A 26,329-nucleotide genomic window follows, 5' to 3' on the forward strand; every position below is an offset into this window, starting at 1 on the left:
TTTTTTATACTAGGGACAAAGCACACTGACAGTCTGCACAATATGCAGGGTCTCAGTGTCAGGCCTAAGCAGTGGGAAATTGTAATTACATATCCCTGCTTCCAAGCCCGTCTTGGAACCCAACCCCTACTGGAAGCTCCTGCTCTCTGGCCTCCAGTGCCCAGAAGTAATGGAGGCTCTACTTCTCGTTCCTTTGCTAGATAAATGCACTTCTGTACTTTTCAAATAGATCTTCTGTCACACCATATGGAAGGACCAACGACTATTCTAGCATTTTAGTATTGTGTTAATGCTATGTGTGCTGCTTTGGATATATGTTCACGTACTGTATTAAATGCAATTTTAGTGAAGTAATGGAATGCGTGTCAAGACTGTATTACTCTCCTTTTTTTATTTCTAAATATGGCACAAGACGCATTATTGAGATGTTCAGAACATGAGCAGAAGGACCTCAAAGCTCCACCATCGTTAATTTGCATTCATTGAACATATAACCAACGATACAAGATAGCAGTAATGAAATGAGCACGGCTTTGGGAGTTCTTGCACATGAGTTGTACTGAAGTGTGCAGGTTATTGTGAAGCCTGTCCATCTGGCTCCACATATCCCAGCCTTCCATCTTCCCTATTAAATCTCTAGGGGTCATAGTTTGCTATTAATGGCATAATCCTCTAGCACTAAGTTGACTATGGAGTGCCATTAAAAACTCTGGTTGTTAATGGGCACGTCTGTGCAGCTAATTAGCACTTAGATTAGCAGATAAACAGATTTTGTTGTGTTTGTTGAAGGGTGAAGAGAGAAACTGAGAGTTGCAAACAGTTTTTAAGTTTAAACAGTAGGAAGGTGAAATGTCAGACTGAGAGAGCAAGAAGATAACAGGTGTTGCTTTGCTGCGGAAATAACTCCAGATTTGTAGAAATAAATTTTAGTGTAGCTGATTATATAAAGCTAAAAGATTCTGCTGGTTCTAACAGGAAGCACAAACCCAGCAATCTGAGTGATATTAACATTCAAAGCATGTCAAGCATGCATAAAATACAAAATGTTCATCCCATGTGACCACCCTGAAGTTTTTGATATGCTGAGGGACATTTATCAGCAGGGCAGACTGGAATATAACTTTTGTGTCCTGTGTTTAACAGCTGGTGGCTCTTACTACATGATCTCTCGATCCCTTGGACCAGAGTTTGGGGGAGCGGTTGGCATCTGCTTTTACCTGGGAACCACTTTCGCAGGCGCCATGTACATTCTTGGGTGCATCGAGATACTGTTGGTGAGGAGACAATGTGGCATTATGCATGCATGATAAAAACATTTTCCAGTGGACAATGCAAGGGATCTGGGCAACAAGGGGTTGACAAACATCTTGAATGCGCAGAGTTAGTTTAACAGCAGACTGGTAATAAAACATTAACTACTGCTTAGTTTGCCTTTATTAAGGAGAAATGTAACAGGCATGAGTGCTGTGCACAATTGACTTTCATGGATCAGGGGTACACAAGCCATTGATCTGGACTAAAGCTAAACATTATAGTAGATTTAGCATCAAAAATTAATCTGTGCATTTTTCTACAAAGCTGTGGCAAAACCCTGTTCATCACTGGGTTCATTTCAACATGTGATTTTAATTTGGAGAGCTTTAATTTAGGCTGCTGCCATTTAGGGGCTTGATCTGATTGTGGGTGTTTGCAGATTGTATGACATGTTTATCACCTACACCAAGGCCCTTTAAATCTGGACCTTGATTCCAAATCCAGGCCTTGTTTTTAGTTCTCCCAGGTAGTTAATTTAATAACTATTGATTTTGACCTGTTTCACATGTAAAGGAAGGCTGGAAAATCAGCAGTGCTCAGACCTAGAGAACCGTGACTTCAATAGACCTGATCTAAACATTCCAGATCAGTCAGAGTCTCTGCCAGTAGGTCACTTTACAGTAAATCCTGAGTGGTCTTCAGACTGTGAGAAGCATCAAAAACAGCAAGTTAAATTTGGAGGGGTGAGTTTTTCAATTAATCTGAAGAATAATTTGATTAATTTGATTTAAAACTAAACGTATAACTTAATTTAATCTAAATTAATAGGCGAATTATATTCATAGACTTTATTGAACTCAGCCAATCATTATATAAAATTTAGACAGAATTTAGATAATGGATTTAGGTATATGTCCTTCAACCTCAGTTTCATACACTGAACAAAAATATAAACGCAACACTTTTGTTTTTGCTCCCATTTTTCATGAGATGGACTTAAAGATCTACAATTCATTCCAGATACACAATATTACCATTTCTCTCAAACATTTCTCACAAATCAGTCTAAATGTGTGATAGTGAGCACTTCTGCTTTGCTGAGATAATCCATCCCACCTCACAGGTGTGCCACATCAAGATGCTGATCTGACATCATGGGTAGTGCACAGGTGTACCTTATACTGCCCACAATAAAAGGCCACCCTGGAATGTGCAGTTTTGTCTCACAGCAAAATGCCACAGATGCCACAAGCATTGAGGGAGCGTGCAATTGGCATGCTGACAGCAGGAATGTCAACCAGATCTGTTGCTCGTGCATTGAATGTTCATTTCTCAACCATAAGCCATCTCCAAAGGCGTTTCAGAGAATATGGCAGTACATCCAACCGGCCTCACAACCGCAGACCACGTGTAACCACACCAGCCCAGGACCTCCACATCCAGCAGGTTCACCTCCAAGATCGTCTGAGACCAGCCACTCAGACAGATAATGCACGGCCCCATGTTGCAAGGATCTGTACACAGTTCTTGGAAGCTGAAAATGTCCCAGTTCTTGCATGGCCAGCATACTCACCGGACATGTCACCCGTTGAGCATGTTTGGGATGTGCTTGACCGGCGTATACGACAGCGTGTACCAGTTCCCACTAATATCCAACAACTTCGCACAGCCATTGAAGAGGAGTGGACCAACATTCCACAGGCCACAATTGACAATCTGATAAACTCTATGCGAAGAAGATGTGTTGCATTGCATGAGGCAAATGGTGGTCACACCAGATACTGACCGGTTCTGAGTCCCCAGACCCCCAATAAAGCAAAAAACTGCACATTCCAGGGTGGCCTTTTATTGTGGGCAGTATAAGGTACACCTGTGCACTACCCATGATGTCAGATCAGCATCTTGATGTGGCACACCTGTGAGGTGGGATGGATTATCTCAGCAAAGCAGAAGTGCTCACTATCACACATTTAGACTGATTTGTGAGAAATGTTTGAGAGAAATGGTAATATTGTGTATCTGGAATGAATTGTAGGTCTTTAAGTCCATCTCATGAAAAATGGGAGCAGAAACAAGAGTGTTGCGTTTATATTTTTGTTCAGTATAGATAGATACATATTTATTAGGTAACACTGACTTGAAGTTTAGAGTCATCCTTGCTTTTAGCCCATCTGATGATGGGTTTGCTGGGACATCCGTAAAGGCAAAAGAAGCCGGGGGAGAACATGGCCTGGTTCTTAAATCTGGACATATTGCTTTCACACTGAGGTGGAACTGGGTCTGAGACCCTGACACAGGGGGGAAAAATGCAGTATAAATGCAGTATTTCTGAGATACAAAGGAGACTTTTAATGTTAATTCCTTTCAATCATGGCCGCAGCTTTGGATGCATAACTGATCCCCAATGTCTCTTTTGGGCAGATATACATCGCTCCCCAAGCAGCCATCTTCAAGTTGGAGGGTCTCGAAGGTCCGGAGGCGGAGGCAGCATTGCTAAACAACATGCGGATATACGGCACGTGTGTGCTTAGCTTCATGGCCCTGGTGGTCTTTGTCGGTGTCAAGTATGTGAACAAACTGGCCCTCGTCTTTCTGGCCTGCGTCATCCTCTCCATCCTAGCTGTCTACGCTGGGGTCATCAAGACAGCCATAGAGCCGCCTGACTTTCCGTGAGTGACCGTTCCTGAAGTAACCATTGGGGGGGAGAAAGTACAAGAGATGAATTTATCTACACGTTAAGTTTTTTAAAAATGTATCGTTACATCATATTTGCTTTTTTAGCGGATGCTTTTATCCAAAGTGACATTAAATGCAGAAATAAAGGCCAGCCAGTCCTTCAAAGGCCCAACCGTAACATCACTCTGCCAGTCATGAGATTTGGACCAGCAACCTTCTGATCATTGACATATAGGCAAAGCCACACCACACCAGATTATTATTATTATTATTAGTAGTAGTAGTAGTAGTAGTAGTAGTAGTAGTAGTGGTTGTATTAGTAGTAGTATAGTAGTAGTAGTATTAATAGTAGTAGTAATAGTAGTAGTAGTAGTTGTATTAGTAGTAGTAGTAGTAGTAGTATTGATTCAATGTTGTTTCAAAGTTGACATAGTAATAAAAAAACCTGGATTTACGAAAGGTTTATTGGTTTGCTAACAAACTAACTGGGAATTTGCTGCAGTAATTATGCGCAAAGTAGCTAATTAATTCATCTGTAATGTTTGAAGCTAATTTCGAAAGCCACTGATAAAAAAAAAAAAAACACATGGAATGTCTCTGCTTCGAAGTTACCTGCTAATGGTGCCTCTCTCATCTTAACCCCTCAATACAGGATCTGTATCCTAGGAAATCGTACCCTGGTCTGGAAAGGCTTTGACGTGTGTGCCAAGGTTATCGAGAAGGAGAACGGCACTGTCACCACCAAGCTCTGGAGGCTGTTCTGTGACTCGGAGTTCCTCAATGCCACATGTGATGAATACTTTGTGAACAACAACATCTCTGAGGTCCAGGGCATTCCTGGCATCACAAGTGGCATCCTTCGTGGTGAGGAACCTTCATCACCCCAGCAGCTGCATATGAACTTGCTTTTGCACCTGGAGTATTTTCAGACACAAGATTTTATTAATATAAATTTTAATGGAATATTTATTCTTTAATCATGATAAAAATATCTTCTTCATTTAGAGAACTTGTTTGGGACTTACTATGAAAAGGGAATGATAGTCGAAAAGCGTGGAATTCCATCGACTGCAGACCCCGATGCTCCCACAACCAGTATGAATCGATATGTCCTCGCTGACATCACCAGTTTTTTCACACTTCTTGTTGGCATCTACTTCCCCTCAGTCACTGGTGAGTAGAAGGCAGTTATTTTAACATTAACTTTCCTTACTGTGGTCACTAACAACTCCAGTTTGATAGTTCAGGTCCAGAAAGTAAAAATCTAGACCAAAATTTTGTTTCATCTGACCGGTTGTGCATGAAGAGTCACAGTCACAGAGTACTCAACTGGTCGGTTGAACCAAAATCTTGGTCTGCATTTTTACTCCGGACCTGAACTACCCACCTTTGCTAATAACCCACTGCGGTGGCATGGATTGTCCTGGGCCCACCCACTCAGCATTCACAGCCAGCGATAAAACACGATAAAACGATTGTGTCTGACAGGTGTGTGTGCGTGTGGTTGGATCAATCAGTGGAAAAGTACTGTTGAGAGGCATATAGATTTTTCTTTTTCTTTGTGAATTTGGTCTTTGTAGCACCAGGGGTCATTTAAAAACTGATTAAAAAAAAAATATGCAGATGAGTTGTTATGGACCTGGGGCATAATGCAGGCGGGAAAAGATGTCACGATCCACTTGTGGCTCCAAAACAGAGAGGGATTTTATTTAAGGCAAGTACGGAACGCTAGGAATTTCACAAAATAAAGGACCACAAGGGATCAGAAAACTATAACAGAACTTAATACTAAAACAGGCTACTAAAACCATAAGGGAAACACAACCAGGGAGCAGAGAGCAGAACCAGGAATGCGATACAAGGAGCACAACACAGGACAGCATTACATCATGACATCACAATGGCAGAATAAAGCACAGAGGGAGGGAAGGCACTTAAATACACAGACATCCAAGGAAAACAAGGAAGAGGTGTAACCTAATCAATGAACCAATCAAGCAACGAGAAACAGGTGGACACAATAACTCTAAAAACGAAGATGATTAACAAACACTAAAGACTAAGAATCTACAGGAAGGACTAGGGGACACACCAGCAGGAAATAGAAACAAGAGCACATAAAAATAATCACGATAAACCTAGAATAATCTAGAATAAGAGAGCACAATACAAACAGTAGAGAACAAAAATCCAGAAAACAAAAAAAGCAAGACTGGTTTTAAGCCAGCCTAGAACCCAAGGGAACAGAATTTGAGCCACACACTCAGCCCACTGACCTACGCAGCTGTCAAGGGAACCAGGAAATACACTAGAGACTGAAGGGCAAGAAACAGGGACAGGCTGGGCAGCAGCACCTGCTGGCCAACCGGAAAGGGGACGCATTTTGTCGTCTAGTGAACTGTTATGGGATTGGCCCGTCTGATTCTCTGCCAGCCCACCTACGCTAAGATTTCTGGCCCTGCTATTGCTAGTAACACTTCAAAGACTTGTTTTCATACTGTAAGTTCAGACAACGTAATTGTCTATAAATGGGTTTTGTCCATGATTCCAGTGTTAGCATGTCCATGTTTTTAGACAGTATGATAGAGTGATTAAAAATTTATTTTGGGAAGGGAAGAGGAATAGAATGATAATGGATACAATGCTACATGCAAGATTCTTCATGATATGAGGTACCTCAAAAATCAGCTTGGTATAATAACCAATGTTAACAAGAGTTATGCTTGGGTTGGCTTACATGTGTATATATTAGTTTCCCAAAATATTTCCACAAACACCATAGTTATCTACCTTCTCCCTTTGCTTTTAATTTTTCACTCTTTGCACAACAAAGAAACTTTAAGTCATTACAAACCAACAGAGTATCTCATGAAAGCTTTTTCAATTAGGTGATAAAACATGGGAATTATCGATTGTTATATATTAGATCACACGTATTGAGCAAGTCAGTGTGTTATATGAGCATTACATATATATATATATATATTTTGCATTCAAATCCAGCTCCTAAAAACGTGGATTTTCTGGGGGGTCTCTGAGACCCAGGTTGAGAAGCACTGATATAGATTATATAGTGATTATTAAAGCTTTTTTCAAGTGTGTGTTGAGTAGATTTGCAGCTCTGTAATGTCATATATAGAGTATTAACATATAGATTATATAGAGAGATTATTGAAGCTTTTATTAACTTTTTCTTACTCATTGCTGCGATTGCATATGCTTGACAGACTCTCAAAACTTAGCTCCCAAAGATTGGCAGTCACTGAAGTGTTTTCCCAGGCTTTGGATAGTGACAGGGACACTGAGGTTTCAGCACCAGGGGACGTCGATGGTCCCAGTGAATCAGTGAATGGCCAAGCCTTCGTCAAACAAAGGGACGGCACAGCTATACCCCAAGAGAAGGGATGTATGGCGACAAAAAAGTGTTTTGAGAGACGTGAAAATAAAATAATATTATTTTGAGTCACAGCAAAGCAAAAGCTTCATTATTTCACAGTTTTTAGATAAAAAAGGGTTTGTGATGGAACAAAACATGACACAAGGAAATTATCTTAGTTTTTATCTTTTATTTAACGTCCCTTGTAGTGGGCATGAAGTTTTAATTGGCCCAAAAAGTTAGCAAACAATGAATGATAAATAAACAACAACAATGATCAACAAATTTTATTCCGAAAAGCAGTGAACTAAAACATTCAAGTCCAGCTGAAACAGCTATTTATCAGCCATGAACTACCTGCCTACAAGGAGAGACGTTCTCCTGCTTTGGTCTGTTGATTATTAATTGCTATTAAGGCAAACTGCCTCCTTTTCTGGACATGCAGATCAATGTATTAAACTTGATACACTTCAAAAAATGTCTTTGTATTGCACCCTGGTCTTCTACACCTGCAAAAATTCGGGTCATTGACCATCTTTGCTAAATGTTTTGCACCATAACTTCTCACTGTTTCATCTGCTTGTGGCCGGGTCCTGCTTCTCATCCTTGCTAAAGCATATTCACAATCACCGGAGTTACTCTTGTAGACATTATGTTAGCAGTGTCACCTCAGATAAGAAGAAAAAAATAGTTCAAAGATCAAGTGTACATAATCAAAGATCATTTTGCACAGATTTTGTACGGGGAAGCAAGATCAGAATCATTTTGTCAGCCAAAGGTATCTTGAAATCCAGATTTTGGAGTATATTCTTTCTTGCTCTGCTAAAAAGCTTATTATTGTCAGGTGACTGAATTCAGTTGTTGGTTGAACCAGGTCAACAACAGGAACAGAAAATAACAGGAACTGAAAATAGTCTCTGCTGTGGCATACATTTTAATTCTTGAATATCCAAGGCATATCATGTACAGAGACACTCCAGTGAAAGTAATTTCCTCTGAAGTGCTGTTATAGCTGTGCCCTGTCAGCAGTATCTCTCTCTGCTTACTAAGATATGTCTTCTCTGTACTGCTTAAAGTAGTTGTAAGGCCTCCAGTCTTTGCGAATAGAGCCTGTATTTTTTGGGGATTAGTGCTGAAATGTTAGTGCTACACCCATGGTGGGCCGTAAGCCATCGGAGTTCATGCACATTTTGTATGATCTTGATTGTGTTGCCTTGCCAGAGAACCAATGGCATCAGTGATTTGAAACATGACATTTTAAACATTTTCCTGAACGCCAGTATAATCTGGGGAAGCTCCTTAAAATCAGTCATGAAGCTTGAGACAATGTAAATAAATCCTATTATATTATTCAAAGAAAAAACTCTCATTCAAATAAAAATCTTTAATAATTATTCTTTTGGATAAAATCTGAAACTTGCTGTTTCGATCAGTAATACCAAGAACCTGAGATTCGTGCAGTTTACTTTTAATCCAAACTGGACAACGGGGTGTTCGAACTTGGTCTGCTTCTTGCTGATCATCAGCTTCTGCCTCGTCATCTGAACTCGCTGCCTCCCCTGTCTCAGCCTGCCCTCCTTTGCCCTCATCATCTGACAGCCCAAGGTCTGACGCTCCCTCAGTGGTTCTATACATAATTGTTTCCTCTGCTATTGGCCTTTCTCCTGCAGCATCATGTGAAACAGATGAAACATTGCCAGGATGTCCTGATGTCTATTACAAAGGACGTTGACAAACAAGACCTTAACCAATAAGTTAAAAAAAAAAATGCACACTTTCGACAACATTTACAGGATTTACATTTACAGGATTTGGCAGACGCCCTTAGACAACTGTCTAAACTGAAGTTAAAACATTTTTAAAGGAACAATTTCAATGTGAGTAGCACAGGAGAACCATGGAGCCACAATCTCTTCAGAAATGTACAGGTTTGACGGCTTTGGGGGAGTTGTATTGACAGAAGAGAAAAGCTAGTATAAAGTTAGGGCTGCAGTTTTCCAGAAGCTCTTTGACAAACCGTATGAGCTTCTGTAAGATTTTGTGATCTGATGAATGGAAAGTGAAGCACCATGTTTGATGTAGCACAAGCAGCTTATTAAACTGGTGGTACGACCTGAAAATTACTGTCCATACAAATGTACCACAAAAACTTCAAAGGCCGATCTACAAAGCATTGTCTCAGAGAAGGATGCAATTAGTAAATAATACGTGTGAGTGTGATCATTTTTAAAACATGTCCAAATGAATCAGTTTAGTATTATGTATGCGTTTTATTTATATGATGTTACTGAATAGGAAAATTAAAGGCGAAAAAGAAGATAAATACTATTTTGTATTTTGTACTTTGTACTATATATAATGATAAGAAAGCAATACTGAAAACTGAATTAATGTTTAAAAAAATCAATGTAGCAAAACAGTCAAATTACAATAAAATACAATTAACAAGAAATACAAAAAAAAATTAATTAAAAAGCAAAGAAATTGAGAACAGGCCTTTAGATATCTCGTTGTAGAAACTGTGGTGTAAAGATTAATGTCATCAAACATTTAATGGCTCTTTCTGAATTATTCTACCAAGTTCATAATTAGACTAGTGCTATTAAAGGGCCAAGCTATCTGTGCAAATTGCAGTGTCATTGTGTGCAGTTCGAATAACACATTTACGAAAGCGGGGAAGGCTTTTTTCAGTCTACACAATAAAAACCAAATTCTAAAGTGCACTTTTTTGTGCACTGGTTTCGAGTACTTTTCCAAAATGCCTTGGCCTAACAATTAATGTTTTTACAGACTAATTATTGGATGTTTATTCTGTAATGCACAGGCAAACTATAACAGTAAATCACAGAACAATTCTGCCTATTCGGTTTCTCTGCATTTTGTTTTTTTATTTTATTTACACTGTCAAAATGAGTCAAAGGAAATCTTTGCACAGACACAATTCAAAAAACATTTGAAAGTCATAAATGTGGAAAGTTCCAAAGTGACACAGAGAGCTCCCGGAGCAGTCGGGGTTGAAGGATTTGCTTCTGGGCCCAACAGTGACATCACTCTGCTGACTACAAAATTTGACCCGGCAACCTTCTGATAACAGGCACAAAGTACCAGTCCACTGACCCATATACTGCCACAGATGAGCAAGCTATTGAAAAGTGATTGTTGCATTTATATATATGTATGTTCTGTGTGTCTATCACAGGTATCATGGCGGGCTCCAACCGTTCAGGGGATCTGAGAGATGCTCAAAAGTCAATTCCGATTGGCACCATAATGGCCATCACCACAACCTCCACAGTCTGTATCCTTTTATTTTGGAGACAAGACCAAATTGTGCAATGGCACAGTTCATAGAGGTGGTTTAAGATCAAGCCATAACCTCTTTCTGATCAATGACCTATATTCTGCTTAACCGCTCCAGCTTTAGATACTGTATAAAGTTAATACTGTATCAAAGGCAAATGGTCGTCTACTCCTGAAGTTTGACAAAAGAGCATTTCATTCCTCCATGAACTCTGGAGCTGCAGAGTTACCTGGCTGGGGTGGAGGTCAAATATGCTTCATCTAACAGTTTCTACTGTTAGAAAGAATGAGGCCCTCTTACATATAGTGAAAGAAGGACAGTATGATCAGTCTCAGAGACAAATAAAACCTAATCTGTGTACTTATACTAGAATGTTATTCTTTATGCTATGAAAATCTGCCCTACCAAAGGGCAAAGGGTGATGTAGGATGAATCTGCCAGACAGTGACACTCTATCTGTTTGCCTTCACTGTAACACGTAGACATGTCTAGCGTTGTCATGTTTGGGGCCTGCATTGAAGGAGTGGTACTGAGAGACAAGTAAGTTGTACATCTCTTTTGCAGTATTTCCTTATTTTTTGTGCAAACACACTACATCAAGGCAGCAGAATGCTTAGTTTAAGGACATTTCAATATTTAAATCAAGATAAATCTTGTTGAGTCTGCGATGAGTCGGTGCCATGTCCTGGGTTGTTCCCTGCCTTGTGCCCGTAGCCTCTAGGATTGGCTACAGACCCCCGGCGACCATGAATAGGATAAGCAGTAATAGAGAAAGAGAATTCTCCAATTCAATTCAATTCAAATTACATTATTTCTCCCAAAGGGACAATTAAAAAAGCATGTGGAGTAGCACAGCAACAATTCACACATTACAATGAATATAGAATAAAAGGACAAACACATAAAGGCATGAATGCTATGTGTTGTAATAAAGTTCCATTAAAACGGCCATTAGTTTGATGCCGAATCACCAATGTTGAGAGTTGAGGAGCTGGACACCTTCTTCCAGGAGTAACTTAACAAACTTTGTCCAATACGTACAGATTTTTTGGAAACGGTATGGAATTCTTCGAAAATCTTATTGAAATTTTAAAGCACTTAAAATGCAGCAAGTCTTTTATTGCTGAGCTTAGACATGAGGAAATACAGGAGAATTAGTCCCTGGGGCTATGTGCGCAACGGCTTATTGCTTTTACAGGTTTGGTGAGGCAGTCAATGGCAATTTGGTGATTGGCACACTAGCCTGGCCGTCCCCTTGGGTCATCGTATTCGGCTCGTTCTTCTCCACCTGTGGAGCCGGGCTGCAGAGCTTGACGGGCGCACCACGACTCCTACAGGCTATCGCCCGCGATGGCATCGTGCCCTTCCTCAGGGTGAGTGAATCCACAGGGCCCCATCACCCAACTCCCAGCCCACATTACAGTGGTCTCAGCTCAGCAGGGTATTAGGAGGTATTATCACAGGAGGCTGCAAAAACCACATTAGACCTGATAGATCGCATGCATTCTAGGGTCATCAGTCACCACCACGCAGTGCACTGCCAGCCTGTCCCTTTCCTAGGTGAAAATCAAAAATAATTGCAGCTACACATGCTGCTCATCCCCGCTGGCTTGAGGCACTGATTTATGAGCCTGTATTGAAGAGCCAAAGTCACCAACAAGTGAGACATAGACAGAGCGATCGAGAGAGCCTCAGCCGTCACCCATTCGTATGATCACCTGCTAACATCCTAGTGCTTTCTGTAGGTGTTCGGTCATGGCAAGGCCAACGGCGAGCCCACCTGGGCCTTGCTGCTCACTGCTTGCATCTGCGAGAGCGGCATCCTCATCGCCTCCCTTGATGCCGTTGCACCGATCCTCTCCATGTAAGTTTCCTTATATGAAACCCCTCTGCCGTCAGCGAAACACATTGTTGTGGCAGCTAGCAGTACTTGCATCCAAGCAGAGTGCGTCAAGAAAATGATTTTTGACGTAGGCTGTCAAAACAATGATTGAATAGCAGTAATGTACACCCGAGCAGTTACCCCCTCATATATTGGGACCTCATCAGTGAACAAGATCCATTATTATGGATTGATCTTTTGTTTTTATTTGAAAGCATTGTTTTTATGGCGTCTTTGTGTTTAGATTGGCTGCTGGTTCTTCCCACAGGTTCTTTTTGATGTGCTACATGTTTGTCAACCTGGCGTGTGCCTTGCAAACTCTTCTGCGTACCCCAAATTGGAGGCCACGCTTCAAGTTCTATCACTGGTGAGTCCCATAGCTACTCATGAGTGCCACTTATTTGTTATTATTAAATACTAAAGCACCTACCATACATATTTACACAAAAAAGGAAGACAAAGAAAAAAGGATGAAAACAGTGGGAAAGGTGCAATAAAAATGGGAAAAGTAAAATATTTTTACTAAAAGGTTTAGTGACGGTCCTCTACATACTGTGCCTATTGTTTCCTGTTTGTTTTTGTTCTGATCTGGTGTTGATACATACCAGGGTCACAAATGGTGGAGAATGCAGGCAGGGACGGTGTTATCCTGTACAGCATCATTCGGAGGCCACCTAAGACATTTGCTGGAAATATCTATAATTTTATGTCGTGTATTTCATTATGAGACAGTTATATCCTTATGAACTACTGCTTCTTAAAATAATGCAAGGAAACTGTGATAGGAATTGTGATTGTTAGGGAAAACATAGTAACAGGGTAACATTTAGGGACATTTTAAGGGTATGGGAGGTGAAGAGGCGGCTGTAGAATCAGACAGATGAACTATGCCTAGGTGTGCGGTGAGCCCTACGCCCAGATACCTGTCCTGAGTGCTGCTTTCACCCTCCAGGGCCCTGTCTTTCCTGGGAATGAGCTTATGTCTATCACTTATGTTCATCTGCTCTTGGTACTATGCCATCGTCGCCATGGTGATCGCTAGCTGCATCTACAAGTACATTGAGTTCCGTGGGTAAGTGAATTGCCAACAGCAGAGAAAATAATTTCATAAACAGGATGTGCCCCGTGAACTCATATGCTAAGCCAATACTCAAATGCTTATTATTATTGTTATTTGTTTGTTTGTTTGTTTTTCTGTTTGTTTGTCCTCATGACCCTGACTAGGATGCGAAGTTAGAAGATGGATGGGTTATTATTGTTTTGGCAATATACTGTTGGATATTTAATACATTCATGTTTGTACTTCTACAGTGGTGTAAAGCAGTGGTCTTCAGTTTTGAACCAGCAACTTTTGATCAGAAGTTCAATTTCTTGAATAAAAAAGTGTAAAAAGAGTAAATCTCTGTTTTCTTTTATATGTATCTAATTTGATTATTTTTTAGGCTTTTTATTTAAAATGCAGATTTACTGTTAAAATTGAGGAATAGTCTGCTTTTACATAAATGTTCCATTATGTCAAGCTGTCCGTCTCATTTTTACTTTCTGGTCTGTTACTGGTTATTTTCACATTTGTGTTAAGATCCGTCAGTCCATTTCCTGAAACAACATGTCCTATTCAGCGCCGCAGTTAAAATTCAATAACGTCATTTTTCTTGTGTTTTCCATCTTCCAGTGCGGAGAAGGAGTGGGGTGACGGTATTCGGGGTATCTCGCTCAGCGCGGCACGTTTCGCACTCATGCGGCTGGAGGAAGGTCCTCCGCACACCAAGAACTGGAGGTGAGATCCAGGCCAGATGTGTCCACTGTCGTCACTCAGCAGCAACATGAGAACCAAACATCGCAGTAATGACACATTCCTAAACTGCAAGCAGCAAAGAATTTGCATGTGATTAAAACAAACTAATTCAAGGGGATATTTAAATTAGGGCAGCATGTTGGCATTGAACAGCACTGCTGCCTCACCCCCTCCCCCCCCCCCCCCCCCCCCCCATGTATGTGGGATTTGTATGCTTCTCTGGCTATCTTCTACCAGCCCTGACCAGGATAAGCAGTTATAAGTTGAGTAGATATTAAAATTTCCATTGCGTTATTTTATCACCATTCAGGATTTGTGATCTCATGATTCATTCCTCTCACTGCTAGGCCGCAGCTGCTGGTGTTGACCAGCTTAGATGCGGAGCAGGCCGTGGAACAGCCCCGCCTACTTTCGCTAACTAATCAGCTGAAGGCAGGTAAAGGCCTGACCATTGTGGGTGCAGCACTGGAGGGCACCTTCCTCAACAACCACCCCCAGGCCCAGCGTGCGGAGCAGGTCAGACACCTGGACACTCCTATTTGCACTCCGCCTGGATGGGGCGGCTTCCAAAAGTGCTTTTCCCTGTTTGCTTGGTCGTTATAATAACAACTCCATGTTACATTTAGTCCCTGCGAAAGCTGATGGAGACAGAAAAGGTGAAGGGCTTTTCCCAGGTGGTCATCTCGTCGAACATCCGCGACGCCACATCCCACCTCATCCAAGCTGGAGGGTTGGGCGGTCTACAGCACAACACTGTGCTGGTGAGCTGGCCACGGAACTGGAAACAGGTTGAGGATCATCAGAATTGGAGGAATTTCATTGGTGGGTGAAAAGCATGTGGGATGGAGGGGGCGTGGCCCAAGCTACACATGATTCACAATGTTCATTTTAAACACTGACAGCTTCCTTTGTCTACTGCAGAGCTCGTGAGAGAGACCACGGCTGCCCACCTGGCCCTCCTGGTACCCAAAAACATTGCTGCTTTCCCATCCAATGGAGAGCGCTTCACCGAGGGGAGCATCGACGTCTGGTGGATTGTCCACGACGGGGGAATGCTGATGCTGCTGCCCTTCTTACTGCGCCAGCACAAGGTATCGACCAGGCCGGTCATCCCACAGCCTTTGCTGAGTATTTCTCAGTTTTAGCGATTGACTGTGAGTGTGGGTGGCCAGTCGTCAGGGTGTTTACAGCTGAAATGATGAAAAAGCTTGTATATGCTAACAGCAGTCTTTGGAGTTTCTGAAAAGCACATTATTGAATATACATACATACATACATGCATACATAGCTGTCTACTTTCCATACCACTTATCCAGTAGAAGACTACAGTGAGTCTGGAGCCTATTCCAGGAAGCACAGGGCAGGAGGCTGTTCCCATCAATACCATACTACACATTTTCATGCACAATTGCACGATATGGGAGATTTCGAGCCACCAATTTACCTAATAGTTATTTTTATGAGGTGCCATTGTGCTTCTCCATAAGGCTTTCTGGGTAAGGTCCTGCAGGGGTTTCCCATTGCCTTCTGCACAGTCTGAAATAGTGTCATTGCTGCTGTCTGCGCTGTCCTTTAACACTGCGGGCCAGTATAGGTGGTAAGGTTAGTCTGATGCCTCTGCTGAGACCTGCTTGTCACGGGAAACTCAGGATGTAACAGTTCTTAGCTTCCCTGATTCACACCAGGCTCTACACCTAAAACACAACATTTTTTGGACTGTGCTAAGAAGCTGAAGTACATGGAGATAAAGCAGTAAGACGTGGGAAGATACTCACCCCCCAACTCAGATAAAGGCGTTGAGGGGGCATGCATGGGTATGACAGAGGCAGCGCACCCAGCACTTGACAGGGGCCCTTGAAAAATGAAAAATAGTATGTAAAATAGGGTGGGACCCAAGGTGACATTTTGCCAGTGGATTCATATTTTCTAACAGCGCCCCCTACCCACAGTTTTAGTAACGTAAGGCTGCAGAGCTTCACTCTCTGGTATTTGTCATATATACAGTCATTTACCAAAAAACAGCATTAGGTAATACTTAAAAAGCACTATCCATCCATCTTCCGAGCAGTTATCCTGGTCAGGGTTATGGGGTCGGGGAGGGTTGGGGGTTGGAGCCCATCCCAGGAGGTGCACCCTGTATGGGAGGGGAGAAAAAAATAAATAATACCAACATCATATTACAGAGTGTTCCCAAGCTGAAGAGTTATGGCTTGCCTGTAAAGCAGTTTAATTTGCCTCTTTCTGGGGGACCTAAAAGTGCATCTGATAAAATTGCGCATAATGCTGCAGGGTTGGTAATAATCCATCATTTAAATGGTTGCCTCTAATGTTATGTTGTTCAGGAAATAAAATATAAAATAAAGGAAAGAATGTTCTCTCTTGGTACATTATCATCTCTTAAAAATGCATTTGTACACCTAAATATAACCAATGTGTTTTTCCCTATAATCTTACCTTCATACAAGTCTGCAAAAAAACATTAACTAAAATATACATAAATACACTTTGTTAATAGATTCAATTGTCTACAGATTCAATTGTCTGAGTTTATCCAGAGAATATGTACATGGATATTCTTCTTTTATTGCCATTCCTTACAACAATAATATGGATAGGTTACATGTATACTATGTATACTATGTGTACTATTTGGACGAAGTAAAACACACAGAAAGCTTTAAGAAAAGCATGAAATGGTATTTCAGTAATAATGAAGAGGAGTGGCCCCATGAACACGGTATACCTGGTACTGTATACCTGGAGTGTGGTGGCCCAGAATGCACCACTGACATGTGATCAATGTCTGTCCCTCTCTAGGTGTGGAGGAAGTGCAAGATGCGCATCTTCACTGTGGCCCAGATGGATGACAACAGCATTCAGATGAAGAAAGACCTGACCACCTTCCTGTACCACCTGCGTATCGACGCCGAGGTTGAAGTTGTGGAGATGGTGAGGCCATTGTGGAGAGAACTTCAACTCTCTGACGTTCAAAGAAAAAGCTGAATTTTACAAGGACACCGGCTTCGGGAACTTCCTGCTGCCTTTATCTCTTAAACTGCATACTTGTGCCCCATTACTTGTTCCAGGAGTTGAAAATTTGCTTATTTACACATGTCAAACACACTGCCGTGGCACTGATGTCTGACAAGAGATCCAACTGTCAAACACCTGGAAAGCTTAGGAAATCATTTAAAAAGCTATTCCTATGATACTGCAGATTCAGTGATATCATCTGAGAGTTAAATGCAAATAAAAGCTTTAACTGAATGTGATGACCACTTAGGGACACTAAAGGGAAATGACCAGTCTTCTGACGATCATTCATTTTTGGCGAAATCGTTATTGTATCCAATTTATTATCTTCTTTGGGAACCCAATGATGGATTATAAAAGAGATATGATGTATATTTAGGCTTTCAGTATCATCACATAATATGAAATATTGAGTATATATAATAAGTAAGAAGCGTGAAACCTTACAATTACAGGTTACTTATTCACTTCCTCTGTTATACCGTTATCATTCTTGCTTCTGAGTAAGTAAGTAAGCAAGTAAAATTTTATTTGTAACACGCATTTCAAGAACACTGCATGTTCACCAAAGTGCTGTACACTTCAAAGCCACATCACTACAGGTAAGTGAAAAGACTACTGGGGCACTTTCTCCGAAGAGATCTTGGGGTTCACTGTGAACACTGATCTTTAGGCTCCAGTTAAGCACTTCCTGTCTAGCCTACTGCACTGTTTCTATATTTTCAGCATGACAGCGATATCTCGGCCTACACCTACGAGAAGACCTTAGTGATGGAGCAGCGATCCCAAATCCTCAAGCAGATTAATCTCACCAAGAACGAGCGTGAACGCGAAGTAAGAAATATATACCAGTCTGTTGCTCTCTGTTTCTTTTTTGTATTTTTACCACATTCTTGTTGCCTCGGCCTTGATGTTTGAGGCTTCCGACTCTCATCTCATCGTTGCCGCTCACAGATACAGAGCATCACGGACTCCTCCCGGGGCTCCATCCGTCGCAAAAACCCCAGTGCTGTGAGCACGCAGCTGAGCGTGACCGAGGAGCAGCCCAGCAGCAGTGAGCAGGAGAAGCCCGAGGAGGAGGTACGGCATCCTCACAATGCCGTTATGGTGCCTCCTCTGTGAATCCCTGCACCTCTTACATAACCCGTCTCTTCTCTTCCTCTCCCACTTGCCGTGTTCATCCAATTTTTAATAATATTCACTCTATGTACTTCAGTACATCTCTTTTACTATTTTGAATTTAAAAATGTCATTCACATTCTGTTCTTTTGGTTGACTAGTTGTCTAGAGGGATGTACTTGTATATTGTCAAAAAGGGAAAGATACTAGACATTACATGTAAGCATTACTCAAAGCATTAATGGAAATCAAATTAAATAATGGATAACAATAACTATTTAGTGCCTAGGTCACAGTTTTCAGGCCATTAATCAGTCTGTGTTATTGTTTCATCCAGTGAAACCGTGGTTAGTTTCAGCTTATAAACACTGTGACAGGAGGGTCAAAAGTTAGCATATGGCATGAAGTCTCATGAAGTGAAAAAGGCGTCCCTCTAACAGTCCCCCAACCTCTAACCGCCCCCCACACACCCCCAGCCATTGCAATCTGCCTCATCCCACCGTCTCAGTCTGTTGATGTACCCTGACCTCAACAGGTGCAGCTCATCCACGACAAAAATACCGCAGCAACCCCAACCAGCCTTCAGTCACCCACCGAGAGTGTTGAGACCCCCGGGGACAAGGTCCACATGACGTGGACAGAGAAGTTCGATGGTGACAAAGGAAAGCCACCCGGAGCTGGTACCCCAGAAGGCATCAAGGATATATTCAACATGAAGCCGTGAGTCAGGCCTTAACTTCCGGTGCTATTTTGTTCTGCCTACTCTGGCAGTCAGGCCTTAACTTCCTGTCCTACTGTGGTCTGCCTGCTCTGGCAGTCAGGCCTTAACTTCCTGTCCTACTGTGGTCTGCCTACTCTGGCAGTCAGGCCTTAACTTCCTGTCCTACTGTGGTCTGCCTACTCTGGCAGTCAGGCCTTAACTTCCTGTCCTACTGCGGTCTGCCTACTCTGGCAGTCAGGCCTTAACTTCCTGTCCTACTGTGGTCTGCCTACTCTGGCAGTCAGGCCTTAACTTCCTGTCCTACTGCGGTCTGCCTACTCTCAGTGAAAGAGCTGAGACTCTCCTTCCTATATCCTGGTAAATGGTGCCATGTTTGTAGTCCCCAAGCAGCTTCTTTGTCAATGTCAGCATGGGCCAGTTGCAAAATAGGGCTTCTCTAACAAAAACACTTGTATCTCGGAATGGAATATCATAGAAAAAACTTCAGTGCAGATTTATTCCAAAGACACTACAGAATCCAACGATACCCATTTGGGTGAGTCCTAAATATCCCCTGGTAATCACTCTAGTCCAATAGATGGAACTCCAGTGTTAAAATTTAAAGTTTTTTTGGCTCTCTATGTATGTTTTTAAGGGTTTCAGGGCCAAAAACCACCAGCTATGTCTTAAGGGTTTCTGAGCCAAAAACCAGTCCAAAGCTTAATGCATATAATAAAAGTTACCAGTTAGCAGTTAACTTTACTTTCTGACATTTTCTTTTTTTTTGTGGCTTATCGGTTTAGTGTTATTGAATTAAACTTTGGAGTTAATGGATTCGCGGTTATCAGAGCTAACTTTTCAGTTAGCGGTGCCCACCACTGCCGATAACTCAAGAACCATTTGATGGATCTGTTTCAAACCCTCATTGTATGGGTGATAAACTAAAAGTGAATACATTATGAGACTGATTGCCCCAAAACTGACACAGTGTCCCAGAGTTATAACAAATAAGGGCAGGTTTGACGTTTGATCCCATTAAGACGACCATGTGTTTATGTACAGTACTGTGCAAAAGTCTTAGGTAGGCAAAGATAATGATGTTTAGATTACCCTCGTGTTGGTGTAAAACTATGATATTATGCCTGTCAAAGTGTGTCAGCTTAGCCGTTTCAGAACCTCTGCTAAAATCTTCCTAGCATTTGCAGCGACCGTCCAGCGCAGCCATGTATTTTTTGACTTGGCCACTAGCACACCTCATACAACTGGTCAATCAGTCACGGACTTTTTAAACCAATATATTTAATTATTTAACTGAGCTGTTGGTGAATTTTAACAAAATCATGGAATGGCTGAGGTGCCCCTGAGAAGCGGTGTTCATTTAGCCATCCAACTAGATATCAGTAACTTTTTAGAAAACAGAAGAAATTTTTACTAGTTTTTATTACGTTACTCTTTATTTGCACATGCTCTAATGTTAAATTCTGTTTTTTGTTCTAAGCCAAAGTACAATTGCTATCCAGATAAACAACTCTAAACATTTCTTTGGACTGCCTAAGACTTTTGTACAGTACTGCATATGCGTGTATATGTTCAGTATTTGTGTAGATGTATTCAGTATTTGTGTAGATGTATTCAGTATGTAGTATTAGCTGTCAACTGCATAGTCTTTTGGATGAAATTGCAGCCTGTATCAGTCAAGACTCTCATTGTGCTCAATTATAAACTCCAAACGTAGATGTACAGTACCTGGGAAATGCAACTTTATCAATATGATGTTGGTTCCAGCTGGGAAATAAATGCGGTTTTCGCGTGACATACAACCATCCCCAAGGTTCAAAGGTACCAGAACTATTTCACATGAAACTCCTGGCATCTTATTTTGTTATAATTATTGACTGGGTTGTGTTTCTCTCCTTGTCATGCCACAGGGAGTGGGAGAACCTGTAAGTATTTATTTAAGCCTTTTCAAGACATTTGTTGACATCAACACAATTAAGGGAATGTTAGGGGTTTTCAGTCTGGGGGCTGCGGCCCCCTGGAGGTACACAGAGAAATGGCAGGGAGTCCACAAAAACATTTTTTAAATTGAGGGAAATGTTTCTATGACTATCTGGTTTACAAAGAATATTCGGGGGGGATCCTTGTTATTTCTTAGTTACTTATGTGATTACATACGAGTCGCCCGCTGATTCTGCCAGGGTATCCATGCCCCTCCGTCGCCCCCTAGTGGTAGGGGTCCAGCACTCTGGCCTGTTTTCATTTACGGGTCGCTGGTTTAATCGAGGTTGGAAGCCTCTTCTGTATGTTATCACAAAGCCACAGTCATACCAGAACCTCGTAATACTCTAAATCTTTCAGCTTTAGACTGAAAAACGTTAGACTACAACGAGTCAACAGTTTCAAATGCTGATGCCACACATTAATTTCAGTAAGGAGAATACATAAACATCATTTAAAAAAAAAATATATATAGTAATTTTCCCATTTGCTCCATTAGAAACCAGTCCAATGTGAGACGCATGCACACAGCTCTGAAGCTGAATGGAGTCATCATTAAGAAGTCCCAAGAGGCCAAACTGGTCCTCCTAAACATGCCAGGGCCACCCAAAAAACCGGACTGGTGATGAAAACTGTATCCTTTTCAGGAAGACTGTGACGGCATGCATGCTTCCGTTTGCAAAACAATTGAACATTACAATGATCAAAGAGAATATTATGCAATATTCAGAAAGAAAAACATGCCAGCCTTAAATTTCCAACTTCTTGTAATTACGTATATATTTCCCTAAACATATATTTAGTCCTACAAAAGTCATCCCTCTGCCTATTTTACTTGATTTATAAATCTGCAATTATTTTATTTGATTTTTAAAATTTTAGCTAATTCAATTTTTTTACCAGTACAACTTTATACTTGAGCCTGAATTTTAGACCATAGATTATAAGTTATTCATTAAAAAAAATCTGTTCTTTTTATGTTGGTACCTTAATTCAAGCTATCTTAGACATGGAGTTCCTAGAGGTCTTGACTGAAGGTCTCAATCGGGTCCTCCTTGTGCGTGGTGGAGGACGTGAGGTCATCACTATTTACTCCTGAGAGATCGGCCCAGCATTCCACATCCCGCCCCCTTCTCTCCTCTTCATTGCTACCTCTCCACAGACTGACCCATCGCTAGCTGACCCATTCGATAGCAATAGCCCAGACGCTAGCCCTACATCGCTGTTCACCCCAATACGATGTGACACAATTCACCTTCTTACCCAACACGTTTCTTCTCTCACTGATTTCCACCATCCACTTCCCATTTGGTCTCCTTAGATGTAACTCACTGTACAATGTCATAAGCAGCTGACAGCTGAGGTGCCACTGGCCCTGTCTCTCACTTCTCCTGTGGCTGATTAATGAGGCTTCGGCTTGCCTGTTTACCAGCTGTCTAGTCCTCACATAATACATCAGCACATATCACAGATGCCAGCCAGTCCTCTGCCATTCAGCTGCCAAATACCTACACTGTTGCTCTAGACACAGCCGGGAGGTATGTACTTGTCTCCTCATCGCTCTACCTGCCCTGCCACTCAGACTGGTATTTGTGGAAGGGGGTCAGTGGGAGTTTGAGATCATGGGGAAAATTTTCCCCCCAATATTTCGGTCGATTTAGGTTTGATATTAAAAGAGGCATTTTCGGCAGACATTTCAGGAGCGTTGAGAAGGATTTGTGGATTATAATGGCTTTAGGGAAGTGAAGAGTCTTTGTCATCCGTTATGTGGTTGTCTTCCTGTAAAATGCCTGTGGTGGAGTCCAGCTATCCACAAATGATTCGTAATTCGAAGAAAACACACCGTAACTTCCCCTACACCTTCCCGCTACCCCCAGTCTCAGTTGCTGTGGGAGGGGGAGCCATTGCGACCAACTGGTGCAGACAGTGAAAGAGCAGAAGAGTCACTGCCATATATGAGGTTTCCTCTTAGGGGAATGGCGAGTCGTCCCATTGGCAGCTTATGTGCCATGGTCAACCCTACTGTCAAGAGGTTCCATGAAGCGGGTCAGAGTGGACATGTCAGGAGGTGCCCAAGGAGTGTCCTGCCCGGTTCCGGTCTCTAAGATTCATCCTTGAACGCTGCACATTAGATGGCAGCCAGAGATATGCCCTGACTGTGTTTTACTTTCATTCTCGGAGCTATACCTGTACTTTAAATTGCGCAGACCTCAAAGGCCATGAAGCTGAGCACCAGTAAATCCAGTGCCAAAAAAGCCTGGGAAAGGGACACGCCATCGTACAGCAAGACGGCATTCTTGCAAACCCCTGTGAAGGTCAGAAGCAGGAGCAAGAAAGTGTGCAATCCTGATGTCAACATTTCTGTGAGATGCATTCACCCCTGACCCCATTTGCGGATTTCTGTAAATAGTGTACAAACTCAGATGCATAGTTATTAAATATCAATGTAGTATTTTTGTGACTAAGAGCTTCAAGGACATGCAGTGTTTCGAAGCGACTTTGTTCTTCTCACTATAGTAAATGTTACGGTATCTTTGACACATCTGAATGGTTATACACTGTGCACTGAGTGATTGCTCCACTGTGCAAATGAAAATACTTCACGTGAATTAGGTGGCACATTGAACACGTCTCCTGCAGAAAATCCAGCAGTGACTAATCGCACTATATTTGCAATGTGTATAAAGACACCAGCTATACAAAAAAACATTTATACAAAAGTTAATTCTATAAAAGTTTATAAAGTCTATATAAATATATCTTGAACAATAACTATTAGCAACTATAGATAACTGACCATTAATATATTTTTTAAGATAAACATTTATCTATTTATTTATTCATGTATTTATTTATTTATTGGGAGTATATTGCCAAACATAGTCCTGTCTGTTGAGCCATATAAAAATTATTTTAATATATTTACCCTAATAATATGCAACAAATGTCAATTGGCATATCGGAATCAAACACTGAATTATGTGATTATGCTATATGTGAGGAAGCTAGGGGTGTATTACCAAACATATGGAAAAGCTTTCAGTACTTGTTCAAATAACTAATAGTTTAGTTAAAAGTTATTTAAATTATAAAATCTTTGGCACAAATAGCAGTTACTATTAACGATAAATTTTCAATTAGATTTCCCAGAATGCCCATCTGGGAATATAGGAAACATGTGCTCCTATTTTAAAATGAATGTACAAGTGGTTAATATGGACACATCTCCTGTTTTATTTTTATACAGATCCTTTATGAGTAGATTTCATATAATATTATTAATTTATTATTAGTGAACAATCGCAACTATGTACTCTGAAGGGAAGTATGAGGCATCGTACCCATACCTGAGTATATAAAAGAATTTTTATGAGGAGAAATTATTTATAGAGCTGTTATAAAAAGGGGCTTTTATGTTTGCTGGGTAAGTCTGGGACATGGCTGAAAATATAGACATATACAAAGAAATTGTTGTTGCAAATGCTGCTAATATAAATAATGAAATTCATATAATACATAAAGTATGCATAAATAGAAAATTCCCCCAGAGATTCTTATCAATGTATGTGGTGTGTATAATTTTACCGAACCAGGTTTGATTTTGAAATATAAGAGCTTTTTCCTCAAAAGGAAACATCAAGTATTAAGTTATGATATAAAGTTATCCCTTGGAGTCAGGGAGCAACTGAAGTCCCCACAAGGTGAAATGATTTAAGGTGTTTTCATTTTTTAACTAAAGTTGTGAGAATGTCCCCCTGCCACAAATCTGGACCGATTGTTCCATGCCGTGGTTCACTTTCCTAGGTTGCATCTGAAGTTACTCCCTTCGCTTTCGCTTCAAAGCTCCTTGAAGAGTGCTGTTGTTGGATTTTAGCAATTAAACAGCTACACTGTTTGCACTCTTTGTCCATCGGCATATGCTTAAAGTCGATAAACAGAAAACTGCAGTAATATTGACCCACATGCATCTGGAGCTGTAGTTCCTTTGCCTGAAGTGGATATCTGATATCAAATTTAATGAAACTGAAAGACAACAGGAAATTTGTAGTCTGCACTAAGCTTTTCTTTCCAATTCAGGCCAATGCAAACGCAAGACACACTTTGCCAGAAACCTGTGTTTCATCTACATCAAACGTCATCACATTTTTAATGAAGTACTACCTGACATTAAATGCTACTCACAATTATTGCTAGATTACTTGGTGGTTGGAGGGAAAAAAGACAATGAACTTGCTTAGTTAGTGTTTTACAATTCCCTTTTGCATGGTATTTGTGGCTGTGCTTGTTTCTGTGGTTCCTTTGATGTGGCAAATTTAAGTGTAAGACAGGAAAGCATGGAGAGAGGGATGCCTGCGTGGCGCATTACTGCTGGCCGGTGTCCTTGTGGGGACTTAGGAAAAGCGTGATCACAGTATTGTATTCAGTCCTGTCTTAATGTTATTTACATAATGTAACAGAGGTGAATGACTACTGTAAGAAGGGCAGTGAATGCTCCTGAAAATTTCACCAGTCAGGCTTTGTATATAATGCAGCAGAAGTAGGATATTAGAGCAAATTTGACCTTCTTTGTTTTATTATTGTAAATGTATCCTTAGGACGTTATTTTATTGCTTGAGTGCAAGTATTTTCTTTTTTTTAATTTTGTCTAGAAAGAGACGTGTTGTATGAAACTGTACTGTATGAAATATGAATATCTATCATTGTGGTTACATTAATAAACAGAACTGACGGAATGTTCCTGCCGTGCTCTGAAAGCCTCATGCTTTTTTAGAAATAAAAAAAAAATCTCCTCAGTGATGGCTGTGAGACACACCGAAAAGCACTTTATACAGGGCTTAACTTTTTTGTAGATAAAGAACTATACATTTATGAGGCGGGAATAAGCAAAAGCGTCCCCTTTTGTGTCTTTCATTTAAATAGTTATCTTAGCCGTAATCTCCCCCTAGTGGTCGCAGTTCATAATGCAGGCTGTGACCATGAACTTGGGGGGAAAAAAAGACACATGTGCAATTCCTTATTAAGTGCAAAACCTATTATTTTAACTCCTGTAACAAAGGGGTGCTTGAGATGAAAGACGGGGCTTGTAATGACAGGAGTTGTTTTCCATGATCACATTTCCTGTGCAAATGACAGATACAAAAAGGCACACTTCAAAGTCATGTACTTGTAACATTACATGTCATTAGCTGTGTTGT

At 41.1% G+C, this 26,329-nt stretch overlaps 1 protein-coding gene across 1 annotated transcript in view; it reads left to right on the forward strand.

Annotated features, from left to right (window-relative positions):
* The window catches only part of slc12a5a (solute carrier family 12 member 5a), a 174,291-nt gene extending 148,420 nt beyond the window's left edge, over positions 1-25,871 (forward strand). The window contains 22 exon segments of the mRNA XM_049023739.1: positions 1,144-1,274; positions 3,676-3,923; positions 4,583-4,794; positions 4,936-5,103; positions 10,506-10,604; positions 11,090-11,147; positions 11,806-11,980; positions 12,353-12,471; positions 12,758-12,856; positions 13,442-13,561; positions 14,162-14,266; positions 14,632-14,800; positions 14,911-15,106; positions 15,206-15,375; positions 17,102-17,233; positions 18,044-18,151; positions 18,272-18,397; positions 18,972-19,156; positions 21,065-21,079; positions 21,634-21,754; positions 21,756-21,768; positions 22,142-25,871. Of these exon segments, the coding sequence (XP_048879696.1) occupies positions 1,144-1,274; positions 3,676-3,923; positions 4,583-4,794; positions 4,936-5,103; positions 10,506-10,604; positions 11,090-11,147; positions 11,806-11,980; positions 12,353-12,471; positions 12,758-12,856; positions 13,442-13,561; positions 14,162-14,266; positions 14,632-14,800; positions 14,911-15,106; positions 15,206-15,375; positions 17,102-17,233; positions 18,044-18,151; positions 18,272-18,397; positions 18,972-19,156; positions 21,065-21,079; positions 21,634-21,754; positions 21,756-21,768; positions 22,142-22,233 (2,861 nt within the window). The 3' untranslated portion in view covers positions 22,234-25,871.
* The last annotated feature ends 458 nt before the right edge of the window (positions 25,872-26,329 follow it).

Source organism: Brienomyrus brachyistius, chromosome 8 (genome assembly GCF_023856365.1).
Source record: "Brienomyrus brachyistius isolate T26 chromosome 8, BBRACH_0.4, whole genome shotgun sequence".
Classification (NCBI taxonomy): domain Eukaryota; kingdom Metazoa; phylum Chordata; class Actinopteri; order Osteoglossiformes; family Mormyridae; genus Brienomyrus; species Brienomyrus brachyistius.